This window comes from Canis aureus, chromosome 7, assembly GCF_053574225.1.
Source record: "Canis aureus isolate CA01 chromosome 7, VMU_Caureus_v.1.0, whole genome shotgun sequence".
NCBI classification, from domain to species: domain Eukaryota; kingdom Metazoa; phylum Chordata; class Mammalia; order Carnivora; family Canidae; genus Canis; species Canis aureus.
In genome coordinates, this window is record NC_135617.1 from 70,789,000 (window position 1) to 70,807,065 (window position 18,066).

General features: G+C 36.5%; 1 protein-coding gene across 1 annotated transcript in view; it reads left to right on the forward strand.

Moving 5' to 3' along the window:
• Positions 1–18,066, forward strand: part of TSBP1 (testis expressed basic protein 1) — a 194,843-nt gene that overhangs the window by 59,954 nt on the left and 116,823 nt on the right. Inside the window, exons 25-26 of the mRNA XM_077902617.1 lie at positions 659–676; positions 3,988–4,008. Of these exons, the coding sequence (XP_077758743.1) occupies positions 659–676; positions 3,988–4,008 (39 nt within the window). The remainder of the gene's footprint in view (positions 1–658; positions 677–3,987; positions 4,009–18,066) is intronic.

The window sequence follows — 18,066 nt, forward strand, 5'->3', positions numbered from 1 at the left end:
AAGTAAGGAGATAATTTTCCTAACTGACCAATTCCATTCCATGCTTGTATTTATAAATATTTCCTCTCCCTCTTGGCAACTTGCTGGGTTGTTAATTACTCAACAAAGAATAAACATTTCACTAAGAGAATAAATATAAAAGAAGCATTTTGTTTTCTAAAAACAACTTCAAATAGCTTTTAATGATAAATAAAATTTGCCATACAGCTAACAGGAAAAGATATATAGGGTGGGATATCACAAATGTGGAGGTACCAATAAAAGAGGATAAATCAAGAAGATATCTTAGGTGTAAGGACAGGAAAGAAAATAACTGCAATCAGCATTTAAATTTGCTATTGTTTAAAAGTTCTCTGCAGGATTTAAATCCTCCATACTAGATGAGAAAGAAAAACAATTGGCATAAGCACTTAAGTTCTAGCCTACTCTGCCTTTGTACTAAATTGAAATATAAGGAACCCAGTTACATCAGACTGAAACTACTTTTGTACCACAAAAGAAATGCTAATCCCTCTTATTTCATCATGGATGTTTTTATTTGGGGAGGTTTGGGGTCTTCCAAAGATCTCTTTACTAATACATTGGAAAAAGTAAGAAGGAAACTATTTTTTATCCAAAAACTCTGTTAATATATTTTTATTTCATGTTGTTCTGCCAGTTACTCCAGTACCTATTGGTAAGTTATTATTCATCTATTTCTTAATTCCAGTGTTCTTTAGAAAAATTTCCCTGAAATAAAGGATTCCACGTTGATATTTTCAACCCCCTTTACCTCCCCATTATCTAATACCTCTTTAAATGACAGATGAATTTAGAAACTATAATATGCCCAAGGCCTAGGTAAATAGATAAATAAATGATAGAAAATTAAGACCCTGAAGTAGTATTTTTAACCTAATAAAAAGAAAAATTTAAATATGATAAGTAATGTCGGCAATGCTTTGGTAAAAATTATACATTTATACATCATTGATCCCATTTAAATTTATGTAAATTTGGAAATTTCCTTTTGGAAAGCACACTTGAAATATGTTGCAAGATACAATGAAATACAGTATCTTAACTCATAATTCCATTTCAAGACATATGCTCTAAGGAATAACTCTAAATAATAAAACCAATTGCATGTATTAATTTGTAAAAAATGCTAAGGTAATATATTGCAGTGGATAATAAAGGAATCAGATGGACCTCAGTTCAGATCCCAGCCAGAACACTTAACCAAACATGGCTTTGGGTAAAGTAATTTCTCTAAAACTTGAATTTGTGTTATCTCTACTATCTTCTCTAAATGTGATGTTTTTATTGTCCTTATTCCATATTACTGGAACAATTGATTTATTTATGTATAAATCAGTGGAAAGCCTAAACCTCTACTGTTAAAAAAAAAATTAAAATAAAGGAAAACAAACACTGGTGACAGTTTAAATATTTTATCAACAAATCAAGCCACCAGAGAAATCTAAAAATGAAGAGTGAGAAAGAGCAGAGAAATCAAAACTCAGCCAAAAGAGAAAGGGCATGAAAATTGGGAGAGCTAAGTTCAATTCAGTCAACATCTGATTCCTTCCTCCTACTAGGCTTCAAAGGGTCTACTTTTGCATACTTTTCAAGTGGATGATTTCCAAGAGAAATACTTTTTCAAAAATTATCTTTGAATATGGAATTTTTCCCAATTTCCTAAGAACTGTGTATATTTCCCCATCCTGATCAATACCACATAAAACAGAATTAATTTTTCATATCCTAGTTACTAAAGGATTATGACTTCACTAACTCAATTACTCAGAAAGACCATAGTAGTTACTCATTTAAAGTAATCTTTCCAGAGAAGATCTACTTGTCTGTTTTGTTTCTTTTTTTTTTTAATTAAAGTACAGTTGACACACAATGGTGTGTACAGATATTTCAGGTATATAACAAAGTGGATGGGACAGCTCTGTACATTATGCTATGCTCACCACAAGTGTAGCTACCATCTGTCACCAGACAATACCATTGGCTATATTCCCTATGCTGTCTATTTTTATGTTTTTGATACATGATTCTGAAGTACCTCTAGTAGTTCAATCCTTTCTTTGGTAGTCAGAACTTTGAAGTTGACATAAGCTAGTGCATTCACTTTAGGTGTTGTGAGAGAGATGGGTATTTTTTACCAGATTATATAACATTTGTTCATTCTTACAATAATTAAGAGCACTAGAATTAAGACAAATTCTGTTCAAGACCCCAGTGGAAGTATGACTTTGACTTGGATGAGATTTTCTATATAAACTCAGCAGCTGCCTTTCAGCAGCTTTCCATATTCCCTGTGCCTCATATACAAAGGGCAGCCATTTTCTCCTAGTAACTGTATTTCAACTCTTTTCTAAATAACTGATGAGCAAAGAATAAATCCCTGTAATAACAGTCATAAGTCACTATTAGCTCAAAATTCATAAATAATACTTATCAATAATAATTGTGTGAAATAATATTTGATATACTAACTGGAAACTAATATCTAGACATTAATAACTCCTAATAACAACAATAATTCTTATTGCACACCATCCCCCACCACTCTGTTGCCTGCAGTTTATATAAAGTTGGGGGTATATTAATGCCTCCAGCCTTGCCCTTTGCCCAAGGTTACTGAACAAAATAATGGAGGAGTTGATTTATCATATTTCTTTGCAGCTTCCTTCTTAGAAAGTAATATAGTTTCAGGAATTCTTTCCCATTTCTGCTATAAAGAATATGATTAGTAACTGAATTTTTACAAGCTTAAATTTTGTGTTAGGTTATTAAAGTTTTGTTTTGTTTTGTTTTTCCCCCTAAACTTATCAATACTGTTTCTTGGCAATTCTAGTATCCTGTGGACTCCCATAAGGTTCAGGTTTCATGCTTTCATGGGCATGAAATCTCATGGGCTGTAATCACTTCTGTAAATGCAACTTAAGTGGCATATTTTCCCATCTCTTCACTCTCAGATTTTTCTGCATTTCCTAAAATTACTGATTTTAAATGAAAAATATATTGATGCAAAGGATAAAGAGGACAGGCATAATATGGACTTTTCATGAAAAAATAGAACAAATTTCTCAAAGTAATGAACTTAGCTCAGATATTAAAAAACAAAAAAAACCTGGAAAGTGAATAATAGAACAAAGACATAATGAGATAAGAGATTGAAGTGGGAAGAAAAGTAAAATGAGTGAAATCTGAATAATCATTGCTAGCTCCTGAAGAGTTTTAAGTTCTCATAAAAATTGATAAGAAAAGGAAGAGGGGCTAACCTCAATTCCACTTTGCTTACTCTAAATAAAGATAACTACCAAAGGATTATTAAAGAGGACCAGGAGATTGAAGCTTTTGGAATTTCTCATTTGCTATTATAACTGATCCTCACTCTACCCTATTCCCCATCCTTGAAAGACATGAAAGAACTATCATCTTACATGGGTTACATGTCTTACTTATGCTACTTCTTAGGCTAGATTTAGCATCCTGATTAAATCTCAGAGATTATCAAAAAGAAACACAGAAAAAATTATCATGACAACAGTTCTTAAATTGATAGTTACAAATAAACTTTCTGTACTGCAAAAAGAAATATGATGATAACTGACATGGTGATAGAGGTTTGAAAGGGAGATAGAATGCTGAAAGACAGAAAAGAAAATGAAGAAGGAACTTAAGTTAGTAACCTTTAACTGGTAACCAGTTTCCTGCAAGATTGTGACCCTTGGTATGGTTAAGAATGTTAAAATAATTATTTCATTAGGAAAAGTAAGCTTTACTCCTATAACCCATCCAACAGGCTTTCCAAAATCGCCTGGATATTTAGGTTATTAAAGTGCAGTTAATATTCAATTAATAAGGTATAGCATATTCATATAAGATTTGTTTCCCAAAAGTCCCTTTTCCAGTGTTCCAAGTAGATTTTCAATAGGAACTGAGTACAAAATTTTTAAAAATAATAATATATTCTATTTTCTTTTTTAGTAATTGGTCCAGTAGCAGCTGGTAAGTTCCACTTGTGTTTCTCAGTTTCCTCTGTAACAACCAGGGTTCTTTATTTGCACTGATACTTTCAATTATCTGGCCACTCTGAACACTGAGAGATTATTTTCCATCTCTTCTCCTCCACATTTTTCTAGTACTTCTTTCATTTACAAATAGTTTTGGGGCAAGGAGATTGTATATCAGAGGCCCATAGAAGAGTAAGGGCAAAGGAAAAAAAATTGTTCATTTGGTTACAGTATTAAGTTACAGAAGAGAAACAAAGGAAAACAATGTTGATAAAATATCATAGGATCAGATTACAGGAAACCTTGGAAATAACACACTATGAAATTTATATTTCAGTCTGAAGCTCTACAGTCACAAAACAAAATTCCAAAAGATAAAAGGTGGAAAGATATGAATAATGAAAAGATATGAATATTAGTGAGAGTATTACAAGGACAGATTCTGCACATGCAAACAAAGAAAACACTAACTAAAATAGAGTTGAATACAAAAAAGAAAGGCTGATCTTTGTCCTCTCCTTCATAAAATTTATCACATCTAAACCTGAACCACCACTGCTGTTCAGAGAAAAAGGGTTAGGAGGAACAGTACTTTGAAAGCCTTTTCTGACTTCTCCTAGAAAGACTCAATTGAGATGCCTTTCATACCATTCAAGTGAACTATGAAAATTTGCATTTCCATAAAAACAAACAACAAAAAACTGTTGTTCTAAATGCACCAATTTAAAAACAAAGACTAACAAAACTCTAATAAATAAAACCAAACAGGAACCAAATAAATATAAAGATATTCCATGTTCATGAATAGGAATACTCAATATTATCAAAATGTCAATTCTTCCCAAATTTATCTCTAGATTAAATGCAATGCCATCAAAATCCCAGTAAGATATTTTGTGGATATTGACAAATTAGTTCTAAAATTTATATGAAGAAGCCAAAGACCCAGAATAGCCAATACAATATTGAAGGAGAAAAAAGTTGGAGGACTGACACTACTCACCCTCAAGACTTGCCTATAAAGTTTCAGTAATCCAGATAGTGTAGTATTGGTAGGCAAAGAGACAAATCAGTAGAACAGAACAGACCGCTCAGTCCACATAAATATAGTCAACTAATCTCTGACAAAGGAGGAAAGGTAATACAATGGAGCAAAGATATTATTTTCAACAAATAATGTTAGAACAATTGGACATCCATTAAAAACAAAAAATCTTCTCCCGTATCTTACATGCTTCACAAAAATTAACTCAAAATGGATCGTAGACCTAAATATAAAACTCAAAACTATAACTCTACTAGAAGATAGCATCAGAGAAAAGCTAAATGACTTTCAGTATGGTAATGATGTTTTAGTATATGTGCTACAAAAGCAAGTACTTTTTAGAGATAACACTAAGGGCATGATTCATGAAAGAAATAATTGATAAATTGGACTTCATTAAAATTAAGAACTCCTGCAAACAAATAATCTGATTTTAAAATGGGCAGAAGATTTGACTAGATATTTTCCCAAAGAAGACATATACATGACCAACAGATACATGAAAAGATGCTCAATGCTACTAATTATCAAGGAAACAAATCAAAACCACAATGAGATATCACCTCATACTTTTCAGAATGGCTAAAATCAAAAACACAAGAAAAAATAAATGTTGAGGATGTGGAAAAAAAGAAACTCTGGTGCACTGTTGGTGAGAATGTAAATTGTTTTCCAGCAGAAAACAGAATAGAGGTTCTTCAAAAAATAAAAAGAAAAGAAATACCATATGAAACAATAATTTACCCAAAGAAAACAAAAACATTAATTTGAAAAGATATATGCATTATGTTTATTGAAGCATTATTTACAACAGCCAAGATATAGAAGCAACTTAAGTATCCATCGATAAACAAATGAAGAAGAAAAATTATAGGGATCCCTGGGTGGCACAGCGGTTTAGCGCCTGCCTTTGGCCCAGGGCGTGATCCTGGAGACCCGGGATCGAATCCCACGTCGGGCTCCCGGTGCATGGAGCCTGCTTCTCCCTCTGCCTATGTCTCTGCCTCTCTCTCTCTCTCTCTCTCTCTCTCTCTCTGTGACTATCATAAATAAATAAAAACAAAAAAATTTTTAAAAAAAGAAGAGAAAAATTATATATACATATCCCACTCACCATATTTACATATATGACATACATATATAATAAATATGTAATCTTATACATCCACAAAAAAGATGTGATCATACTATTTGCAACACCATGAATGAGCCTAGAATACATGGAGTACATACACACACACAATACATGGAGTACATACACACACACAATGGAATATTACTGTCATAAAAATGAATGAAATCTTGCTATTTGCAAGGATGTAGATGGAGCTAGAGAGTGTTATGCTAAGCAAAATAAGTCAGTCAGAGAAACACAAATACCATATGATTTCACTTATATGTGGACTTTAAGAAACAAAACAAATGAGTAAAGGGGAAAAAAGAAAGACACAAACCAAGAAACAGATTCTTAAATATAGAGAACGAACTGCTGATTACCAGAAGGGAAGTGGGTGGGAGAATGAGTTAAATCAGTGATGAGAGGGATTAAGGAGTGCATTTGTTGTGAAGAGTACTGGGTGATGTGTGGAAATGTAGGATCTCTAAATTTGTACACCTGAAACCAATATTATACTGTACATTAACTATCTGGATTTTAAATAAAACTTAAAAAAATCAATACAAAATTTAACAATGACCCAACTATACACTATCATTAAGGAACTTACTTCAAATTCAGCAATAAAAAGAAAATTATAGAAAATATATACTATAAAGCATTATTTAAAAAAAAAAAAGTAGCTATATTAACATCACATAAAGTAGATCTTAGAGCAAAAATTTGCCAGAAGCAAGAAGGGACATTACATAATGATAAAAGGAATATACCAAGAATACCTCAAATCAACAACCCACAACACAAGAAATAAGAATGGTATTTTATGACATGTGAAAATGATATGCAATCTAAGTTTCATTGTCTACAAGTAATGTTTTATTGGGACACATCCTTTTTTGTTTTCTTTTGCATATTGTCTATGAATACTTTTGTGCCACAACAGCAAAGTTGAGTAGTTATGACAGTGATCTTATGGCTTATAAAGCTTAAAATATTTATTATCCAGTGCTCTATAGCAAAATTGGCCTGCTTTTGCCCTAAAAGAAACTAAAGCACAAGAAATAGATTGGAAACTTACTAGTAGCTACTTGAGGTATTATGAAAATTGAAATAAGAAAGTATATTAGTGGTAGTGTTTTGGGATCAGAAACACAGTTCTTCTGTATCCTTATTTCCGTAATTCTTCTAAGGTACCATTCAAGACTCCTAGCAAGATACAGTGTTATAGTAGGACAGCAGATCCCTCAGTATTAAATAATAATCTGGTACTTCTCACTACCTTTAGGATTCTCACTGTTATCCAAGTTACTTTCATATATCTAATTCCTCTGATTTCACCCTAGCCTTCCAGTCAATCCCAATACAGCAGCCACAGGGATCATTTTAAGATTCAGGTCATCTTTCTACCTATGATCTACTAATAAGTCTCCATCTTTCTTGATTCAAAGTCATTACAGAACCTCTCAAAAGAAGGTCCTGAAAGATCTATGCCCCATAATTCTCTAATAGCTTTCCTTCATCTTATATTTTTTTATTATGTTCCAGCCACACTTGTTTTCTTGCTATCCCTCAAATAAATAAGAGTAGAGTCTTTCAAGGCAAATGAAAATAAGTTGTCATTAGCATAAAATGGATTGTTGTATTAATGAGATGTTTCATGTAAGCCTTATAGTAACAACAAAGCAAAAATCTAGAGTAGATTTGCAAAAAATAAAAATGGAGAGACTGAGCATATCATCATGGTAAGCCACCAATTTACAAAGTTGGACAGAAACATATGGGGAAAGATTGGAGATACCAAAAGAAGGCAAAGAAGAAGAAGGTGAAGCAGAAGCAGAAGCAAAGAGAAAAGAAAAATGAAGAAAGAAGAAGGAGGCAGCTTCCAATAAGACGGCAGTAGTAAGTCTTACATATAAATGTAAATGGATTAAATTCAGCAAAAAAAGCAGAGAGTAGCTGAATGTATACAAAAACTAAACCCAACCATATGCTGTCCACAAGGAGACTTATTTCAGCTCTAAAGACACACATAGGCTCAATGCGAAGAGATGGAAAAAGATATTCCATGCAAATGGAAACGAAAAGAAAGTGGAGATAGCTATGCTTAGATCAGACAAAACAGACTTTAAGTCAAAGGCAGTCACAAAGACGAAAGTCATTATACAAATATGATAAAATGGTCAATACATCAAGAAAATATAACAGTCATAAATGTATACACTTCCAACACTAGAATGCCTAAATATATTAAGCAAATACTAACAGAGCTGAAGGGAGAAATAGGAATACAATAAAAGTAGGGTAGTTCAATACCATCAGCAATGGATAGATTATTGAGATAGAGATCAACAAGGAAACATAGGATTTGAACCATACTTTACGCTAAATGGACATAGAAAGCACAGAACATTTCATCAACAGCAGCAGAATACAATCTTTGCAAGTGCTCATGGAACATTCTCAAGATAGATCATATGATAGGACACAAAATAAATCTTGGCAAGTTTCAGAAGACTAAAATCACATCAATAATGTCTTCTAACGTAAATGGTATAAAACTAGAAATAAAAAATAAAAGGAAATCTGGAAAATCTACAACTATGTGGTAATTAAACTCACTTCTGAACAACCAACAGGTCAGAGAAGAAATCAAGAGGAAATAAAAAATTATTAGGAAACAAATTGAAGTGAAAATGCAATATACCAGAATTTATGGTATGTGGAAAAAGCAATGATGAGAGAAAAATCTGTAGCAATAAATGCAGATTTTAACAAATTAGAAAGACCTCAAATAAACGACCTAACTTTATACCACAAGAAATTAGGAAAAGAGGAGGAGGGGCACGATGGCGGAAGAGTAGGGTCCCCAAGTCACCCGTCCCCACCAAATAACCTAGAAAACCTTCAAATCATCCTGAAAATCTACGAATTCAGCCTGAGATTTAAAGAGCGACCAGCTGGAATGCTACAGTGAGAAGAGTTCGCGCTTGTATCAAGGTAGGAAGACGGGGAAAAAGAAATAAAGAAACAAAAGGCCTCCGAGGGGGAGGGGCCCCGCGAGGAGCCGGGCTGAGGCCGGGGCGAGTGTCCCCAGGACAGGAGAGCCCCGTCCCGGAGAAGCAGGAGCTGCACCGACCTTCCCGGGGGAAAGGGGCTCCAGGGAGGTGGAGCAGGACCCAGGAGGGCGGGGATGCCCTCGGGTTCCCCAGGACAGTAACAGAGCAACTGCGCACCCAGGAGGGTGTGCCGAGCTCCCTAAGGGCTGCAGCGCGCACGGGGGGACCCGGAGCAGCTCGGGGGGGCTCGGGGGCGGCTCCGCGGTGGGGGCTGCGGGGCGGGAGCAGCTCGGGGGGCTCGGGGGCGGCTCCGCGGAGGGGGCTGCGGGGCGGGAGCAGCTCGGAGGGGCTCAGGGGCGGCTCCGCGGAAGGGGCTGCGGGGCGGGAGCAGCTCGGGGGGCTCCGGGGCGGCTCCACAGAGGGGGCTGCGGGGCGGGAGCAGCTCGGGGGGGCTCGGGCGGTGGCTCCACGGAGGGGGCTGCGGGGCGGGAGCCCGAATCCACCAGTGCAGGCCCCGAGCCCAGGGCGCCAGGACACAGCCCAGGATCCGGCCTCCCCCAGGACAGGCAGAGCCCGGGAGGGCCCAAGACAGCGAGGACGCTCCTGCCCCGAGCTGAGCAGATCAGCGGCCCTGACCGGGAGCCTCCAGGCCCTGCAGACAGGGAGCTCTGTGGTTACTACGGGAGCTGACTCTAGGGCTCCAGAGCTGGCCCCGCCACTGCGGTTGTTCCTCCTGGGGCCTCACGGGGTAAACAACCCCCACTGAGCCCTGCACCAGGCAGGGGCACAGCAGCTCCCCCAACTGCTAACACCTGAAAATCAGCACAACAGGCCCCTCCCCCAGAAGACCAGCTAGACGGACAAGTTCCAGGGGAAGTCAAGGAACTTAAAGTGTACAGAATCAGAAGATACTCCCCCGTGGTTTTTGTTTTAGTTTTTGTTTTTGTTTTTGTTTTCTTTTTGATTTCTGATTGCTTCCCCCACCCCCTTTTTTTTTTTCACCTTTCTTTCTTTTTCTTTCTTTTTCTTCTTTTTTCCTTTTTTCTTCCTTTTTTCTTTTTCTCTTTTCTTTCTTTCTCTCTCTCTCTTTTTCTCCTTTTCCCAATACAACTTGTTTTTGGTCACTCTGCACTGAGCAAAATGACTAGAAGGAAAACCTCACCTCAAAAGAAACAATCAGAAACAGTCCTCTCTCCCACAGAGTTACAAAATCTGGATTACAATTCAATGTCAGAAAGCCAATTCAGAAGCACTATTATACAGCTACTGGTGGCTCTAGAAAAAAGCATAAAGGACTCAAGAGACTTCATGACTGCAGAATTTAGAGCTAATCAGGCAGAAATTAAAAATCAATTGAATGAGATGCAATCCAAACTAGAAGTCCTAAGGACGAGGGTTAACGAGGTGGAAGAATGGGTGAGTGACATAGAAGACAAGTTGATGGCAAAGAGGGAAACTGAGGAAAAAAGAGGCAGACAATTAAAAGACGATGAAGACAGATTAAGGGAAATAAACGACAGCCTGAGGAAGAAAAACCTATGTTTAATTGGGGTTCCCAAGGGCGCTGAAAGGGGCAGAGGGCCAGAATATGTATTTAAACAAATCCTAGCTGAAAACTTTCCTAATCTGGGAAGGGAAACAGGCATTCAGATCCAGGAAATAGAGAGATACCCCCCTAAAATCAATAAAAACCGTTCAACACCTCGACATTTAATAGTGAAGCTTGCAAATTCCAAAGATAAAGAGAAGATCCTTAAAGCAGCAAGAGACAAGAAATCCTGACTTTTATGGGGAGGAATATCAGGGTAACAGCAGACCTCTCCACAGAGACCTGGCAGGCCAGAAAGGGCTGGCAGGATATATTCAGGGTCCTAAATGAGAAGAACATGCAACCAAGAATACTTTATCCAGCAAGGCTCTCATTCAAAATGGAAGGAGAGATAAACAACTTCCAAGACAGGAAGGAACTGAAAGAATATGTGACCTCCAAACCAGCTCTGCAAGAAATTTTAAGGGGGACTCTTAAAATTCCCCTTTAAGAAGAAGTTCAATGAAACAATCCACAAAAACAAGGACTGAATAGGTATCATGGTGACACTAAACTCATATCTCTCAATAGTACCTCTGAATGTGAACGGGCTTAATGACCCCATCAAAAGGCGCAGGGTTTCAGACTGGATAAAAAAGCAGGACCCATCTATTTGCTGTCTACAAGAGACTCATTTTAGACAGAAGGACACCTACAGCCTGAAAATAAAAGGTTGGAGAACCATTTACCATACTAATGGTCCTCAAAAGAAAGCAGGGGTAGCCATCCTTATATCAGATAAACTAAAATTTACCCCAAAGACTGTAGTGAGAGATGAAGAGGGACACTATCTCATACTTAAAGGATCTATCCAACAAGAGGACTTAATGATCCTCAATAATTATGCCCCAAATGTGGAAGCTGCCAAATATTTAAACCAATTAATAACCAAAGTGAAGAAATACTTAGATAATAATACACTTATACTTGGTGACTTCAATCTACCTCTTTCTACCCTCGATAGGTCTTCTAAGCACATCTCCAAAGAAATGAGAGCTTTAAATGATACACTGGACCAGATGGATTTCACAGATATCTACAGAACTTTACATCCAAACTCAACTGAATACACATTCTTCTCAAGTGCACATGGAACTTTCTCCAGAATAGACCACATACTGGATCACAAATCGGGTCTTAACCGATACCAAAAGATTGGGATCATCCCCTGCATATTCTCAGACCATAATGCCTTGAAATTAAAACTAAATCCCAACAAGAAGTTTGGAAGGACCTCAAACACGTGGAGGTTACCCATCCTGCTAAAAGATGAAAGGGTCAACCAGGACATTAAGGAAGAATTAAAAAGATTCATGGAAACTAATGAGAATGAAGATACAACCGTTCAAAATCTTTGGGATGCAGCAAAAGCAGTCCTAAGGGGAAATACATCGCAATACAAGCATCCATTCAAAAACTGGAAAGAACTCAAATACAAAAGCTAACCTTACACATAAAGGAGCTAGAGAAAAAACAGCAGATGGACCCTACGCCCAGCAGAAGACAGTTAATTAAAATTCGAGCAGAACTCAACAAAATTGAGACCAGAAGAACTGTGGAACAGATCAACAGAACCAGGAGTTGGTTCTTTGAAAGAATTAATAAGATAGATAAACCATTAGCGAACCTTATTAAAAAGAAGAGAGAGAAGACTCAAATTAATAAAATCATGAATGAGAAAGATCACTACCAACACCAAGGAAATACAAACGATTTTAAAAACATATTATGAGCAGCTATATGCCAATAAATTAGGCAATCTAGAAGAAATGGACGCATTTCTGGAAAGCCACAAACTACCAAAACTGGAACAGGAAGAAATAGAAAACCTGAACAGGCCAATAACCAGGGAGGAAATTGAAGCAGTCATCAAAACCTCCCAAGACACAAGAGTCCAGGGCCAGATGGCTTCCCAGGGGAATTCTATCAAACGTTTAAAGAAGAAACCATACCTATTCTACTAAAGCTGTTTGGAAAGATAGAAAGAGATGGGGTACTTTCAAATTCGTTCTATGAAGCCAGCATCACCTTATTTCCAAAACCAAAGACCCCACCAAAAAGGAGAATTACAGACCAATATCACTGAATAACATGGATGCAAAAATTCTCAACAAGATACTAGCCAATAGGATCCAACAACACATTAAGAAAATTATTCAACATGACCAAGTAGGATTTATCCCCGGGACACAAGACTGGTTCAACACTCCTAAAACAATCAATGTGATTCATCATATCAGCAAGAGAAAAACCAAGAACCATATGATCCTCTCATTAGATGCAGAGAAAGCATTTGACAAAATACAGCATCCATTTCTGATCAAAACTCTTCAGAGTGTAGGGATAGAGGGAACATTCCTCGACATCTTAAAAGCCATCTATGAAAAGCCCACAGCAAATATCATTCTCAATGGGGAAGCACTGGAAGCCTTTCCCCTAAGATCAGGAACAAGACAGGGATGTCCACTCTCACCACTGCTATTCAACATGGTACTCGAAGTCCTATCCTCAGCAATCAGACAACAAAAAGACATTAAAGGCATTCAAATTGGTAAAGAAGAAGTCAAGCTCTCCCTCTTTGCTGATGACATGGTACTCTACATAGAAAACCCAAAAGCCTCCACCCCAAGATTGCTAGAACTCATACAGCAATTCGGTAGCGTGGCAGGATACAAAATCAATGCCCAGAAATCAATGGCATTTGTATACACTAACAATGAGACTGAAGAAAGAAATTAAGGAGTCAATCCCATTTACAATTGCACCCAAAAGCATAAGATACCTAGGAATAAACATAACCAAAGAGGTAAAGGATCTATACCCTCAAAACTATAGAACACTTCTGAAAGAAATTGAGGAAGACACAAAGAGATGGAAAAATATTCCATGCTCATGGATTGGCAGAATTAATATTGTGAAAATGTCAAGGTTACCCAGGGCAATTTACACGTTTAATGCAATCCCTATCAAAATACCATGGACTTTCTTCAGAGTTAGAACAAATTATTTTAAGATTTGTGTGGAATCAGAAAAGACCCCGAATAGCCAGGGGAATTTTAAAAAAGAAAACCATATGTGGGGGCATCAGAATGCCAGATTTCAGGTTGTACTACAAAGCTGTGGTCATCAAGACAGTGTGGTACTGGCACAAAAACAGACACATAGATCAATGGAACAAAATAGAGAACCCAGAAGTGGACTCTGAACTTTATGTTCAAGTAATATTCGATAAAGGAGGAAAGACTATCTATTGGAAGAAAGACAGTCTCTTCAATAAATGGTGCTGGGAAAATTGGACATCCACATGCAGAAGAATGAAACTAGACCACTCTCTTTCACCATACACAAAGATAAACTCAAAATGGATGAAAGATCTAAATGTGAGACAAGATTCCGTCAAAATCCTAGAGGAGAACACAGGCAACACCCTTTTTGAACTCGACCACAGTAACTTCTTGCAAGATACATCCACGAAGGCAAAAGAAACAAAAGCAAAAATGAACTATTGGGACTTCATCAAGATAGGAAGCTTTTGCACAGCAAAGGATACAGTCAACAAAACTAAAAGACAACCTACAGAATGGGAGAAGATATTTGCAAATGACATATCAGATAAAGGGCTAGTTTCCAAGATCTATAAAGAACTTATTAAACTCAACACCAGAGAAACAAAGAATCCAATCATGAAATGGGCAAAAGACATGAACAGAAATCTCACAGAGGAAGACATAGACATGGCCAACATGCATATGAGAAAATGCTCTGCATCACTTGCCATCAGGGAAATACAAATCAAAACTACAATGAGATACCACCTCACACCAGTGAGAATGGGGAAAATTAACAAGGCAGGAAACAACAAATGTTGGAGAGGATGCGGAGAAAAGGGAACCCTCTTACACTGTTGGTGGGAATGTGAACTGGTGCAGCCACTCTGGAAAACTGTGTGGAGGTTCCTCAAACAGTTAAAAATAGACCTGCCCTACGACCCAGCAATTGCACTGTTGGGGATTTACCCCAAAGATACAAATGCAATGAAACGCCGGGACACCTGCACCCCGATGTTTCTAGCAGCAATGGCCACTATAGCCAAACTGTGGAAGGAGCCTCGGTGTCCAACGAAAGATGAATGGATAAAGAAGATGTGGTTTATGTATACAATGGAATATTACTCAGCAATTAGAAATGACAAATACCCACCATTTGCTTCAACGTGGATGGAACTGGAGGGTATTATGCTGAGTGAAGTAAGTCAGTCGGAGAAGGACAAACATTATATGTTCTCATTCATTTGGGGAATATAAATAATAGTGAAAGGGAAAATAAGGGAAGGGAGAAGAAATGTGTGGGAAATATCAGAAAGGGAGACAGAACGTAAAGACTGCTAACTCTGGGAAACGAACTAGGGGTGGTAGAAGGGGAGGAGGGCGGGGGGTGGGAGTGAATGGGTGACGGGCACTGGGTGTTATTCTGTATGTTAGTAAATTGAACACCAATAAATAAAAAAAAAAATAAAAAAAATAAAAAAACATGCAGAGCAACAATAATACTAGGGAATTTTAACACCCCACTTATAGCAATGGACAGATGATCTGCAGAGAAAATCCACAAGGAAAAAATGGCTTTGAATGACACACTGGAACTAATACATTTAACAAGTACACTTAGAACACTCCATTCTAAAACAGAGGAATACACATTCTTTTCAAGTGCACATGGAACATTCTCCAGAATAGATCACTTTATTAACCCATAAAACAAGCCTCAACAAATTCAAGAAGATCAAAGTCATACCATGCATCTTTTCTGATCACAATGCTTTGAAACTAAAGGTCAACCACAAAAAAATATATATATATGGAAAGACCACAAATACATAGAGGTTAAATATGACACTAAAGAAGAAATGGGTCAGCCAGAAATTAAAAGAAAAAAATTTTAAAGTACATGGAAACAAATGAAAGCGAAAACACAATGGTTCAAAACCTTTGAGATGCAGCAAAAGTGGTTCTAAGAGGGAAGTTTATAGCAATACCAGCCTACTTCAAGAAGCAAGAGAAAAAAACTAAATCTAATCTTACAACTAGCAGAGCTAGAAAAAGAAAAACAAAACAGCAGAAGGAAGGAAATAATAAAGATTAGAGCATAAATAAATAATATAAAAACTAAAAAAAAAAAATGGAACCAGGATCTGGTTCTTTGAAAAAATTAATAAAAATGGATAAACTTTTAGCCAGACTTATCAACTTTAAAAAAAGAAAAAGAACTCAAATAAATAAAATCACAAATAAGAGAGAAGAAATAACAACCAATACCACAGAAATACAATTATAAGAGAATATCATGAAAAACTATATGCCAACAAATTGGACAACTTAGAAGAAATAAATAAATTCCTACAAACAAATAACCTACCAAAACCAAAACAGGAAGAAATAGAATACTTGAACAGACTGATAACCAGCAAAGAAAATGAATTTTAAAAAAAAGAAAAGAAAAGAAAACCTAGCAACAAATGAAAGGCCAGATGGTTTTGCAGGAAAATTATCAAACATTTAAAGAAGAGTTAATACCTTTATTTCTCAAGCTATTCCAAAAAAACAGAAAAGGAAGAAAAACTTCCACATTCATTCCATGGGGCCAGCATTACCCTGAAAACAAAACCAAAGACACCAGGTAAGGGGCACCTGAGTGGCTCAGTCAGTTAAGTTTATCTGTCTTCAGTTCAATTCATGATCTTAGGGTCCTGTGATCAAGTCCCTCGTCAGGCTCTCTGCTCAGCAGAGTCTCCTTTCCCTCTCCCTCTGTGATCTCTCTTACTTTCTCACTGTGTTTCAAATAAAGTTAAAAAAAAAAAAAAGACACCATGAAAAAAAAGAGAACTGCTGGCCAATATCTCTGATGAACATAGACACAGAAGTCCTCAATAAAATACTAGTAAGCCAAATTGAACAATACACTATAAAAAATCATTCACCGTGATCAAGTGGGATTTATTACTGGGTTGCAAGGATGGTTCAATATTCACAAATAAATCACATGATGCATCACATCAGTAAGAGAAAGCATAAGAGCCATATGAACATTTCAATAGATGGATAAAAAACATCTGACAAAGTACAACTCCATTCATGATTAAAACCCTCAACAAAGTAGGTTTAGATGGAATATACCTCAACATAATAAAGTCCATATGTGAAAAAGTCACAGCTAACATCATTCTCAATGAGGAAAACCTGTGAGCTTTTCCCTTACCATCAGGAACAAGGCAAGGATGTCCACTCTCATCACTATTATTCAACTTGGTACTGGAACTCCTAGCCACAGAAATAAGAAAACAAAAAGAAATAAAAGACATCCAAATTGGTAAGGAAGAAATAACACTTTCAGTATTTGCAGATGACATGATAGTATATATGGAAAACCCAAAATACTCCACACACACACACACACACACACACAAACAGGAACTGATCAATGAATTCAGTAAGGTCATAGGATACAAAATTAATGTACAGAAATCTATTGTATCTCTATAGACCAATAACGAAGCAGTAGAAAGAGAAATTAAGAAAGTAATCCCATTTACAACTGTATGCAAAATAATAAGATACATAGGAATAAACCTAACCAGAAAGATAAAAGACCTGTACTCTGAAAACTATAAAACACCAATGAAAGAAATTGAGAAGACACAAAGAAATGGAAAGACATTCCACGCTCATGGATTGGAAGAAAAACTTTGTTAAAATGTCTATACTACCCAAAGCAATCTGCACATTTAATGCAATTCCTATTAAAATAACAAGTGTTAAAAAATAAATAAAATAAAATAAAATAAAATAACAAGTGTTTTTCACAGAACTAGAACAAACAATCAACATTTGTATGGAACCACAAAAGACCCTGAATAGCCAAAGCAATCTTGAAGAAGAAAAGCAAAGCTGGAGGTACCACAATTCTCGATTTCAAGTTATATTACAAAGATGCAAGAATCAAGATAGTATGGTACAGGCACAAAAATAGACTCACAGATTGATAGAACAGAATAGAAAATCCAGAAGTAATAATATAATAATATTGTTAAATCAACTTGGACAAAGCAGGAAAGAATATCATCCAATACAGTAAAGACAATACTTCCCATAAATGGTGTTGGGAAAACTGGACAGTTATATGCAAAAGAATGAAACTGGATCACTTTCTTACAACCACACATAAAAATAAATTCAAAATAGATTGAAGTC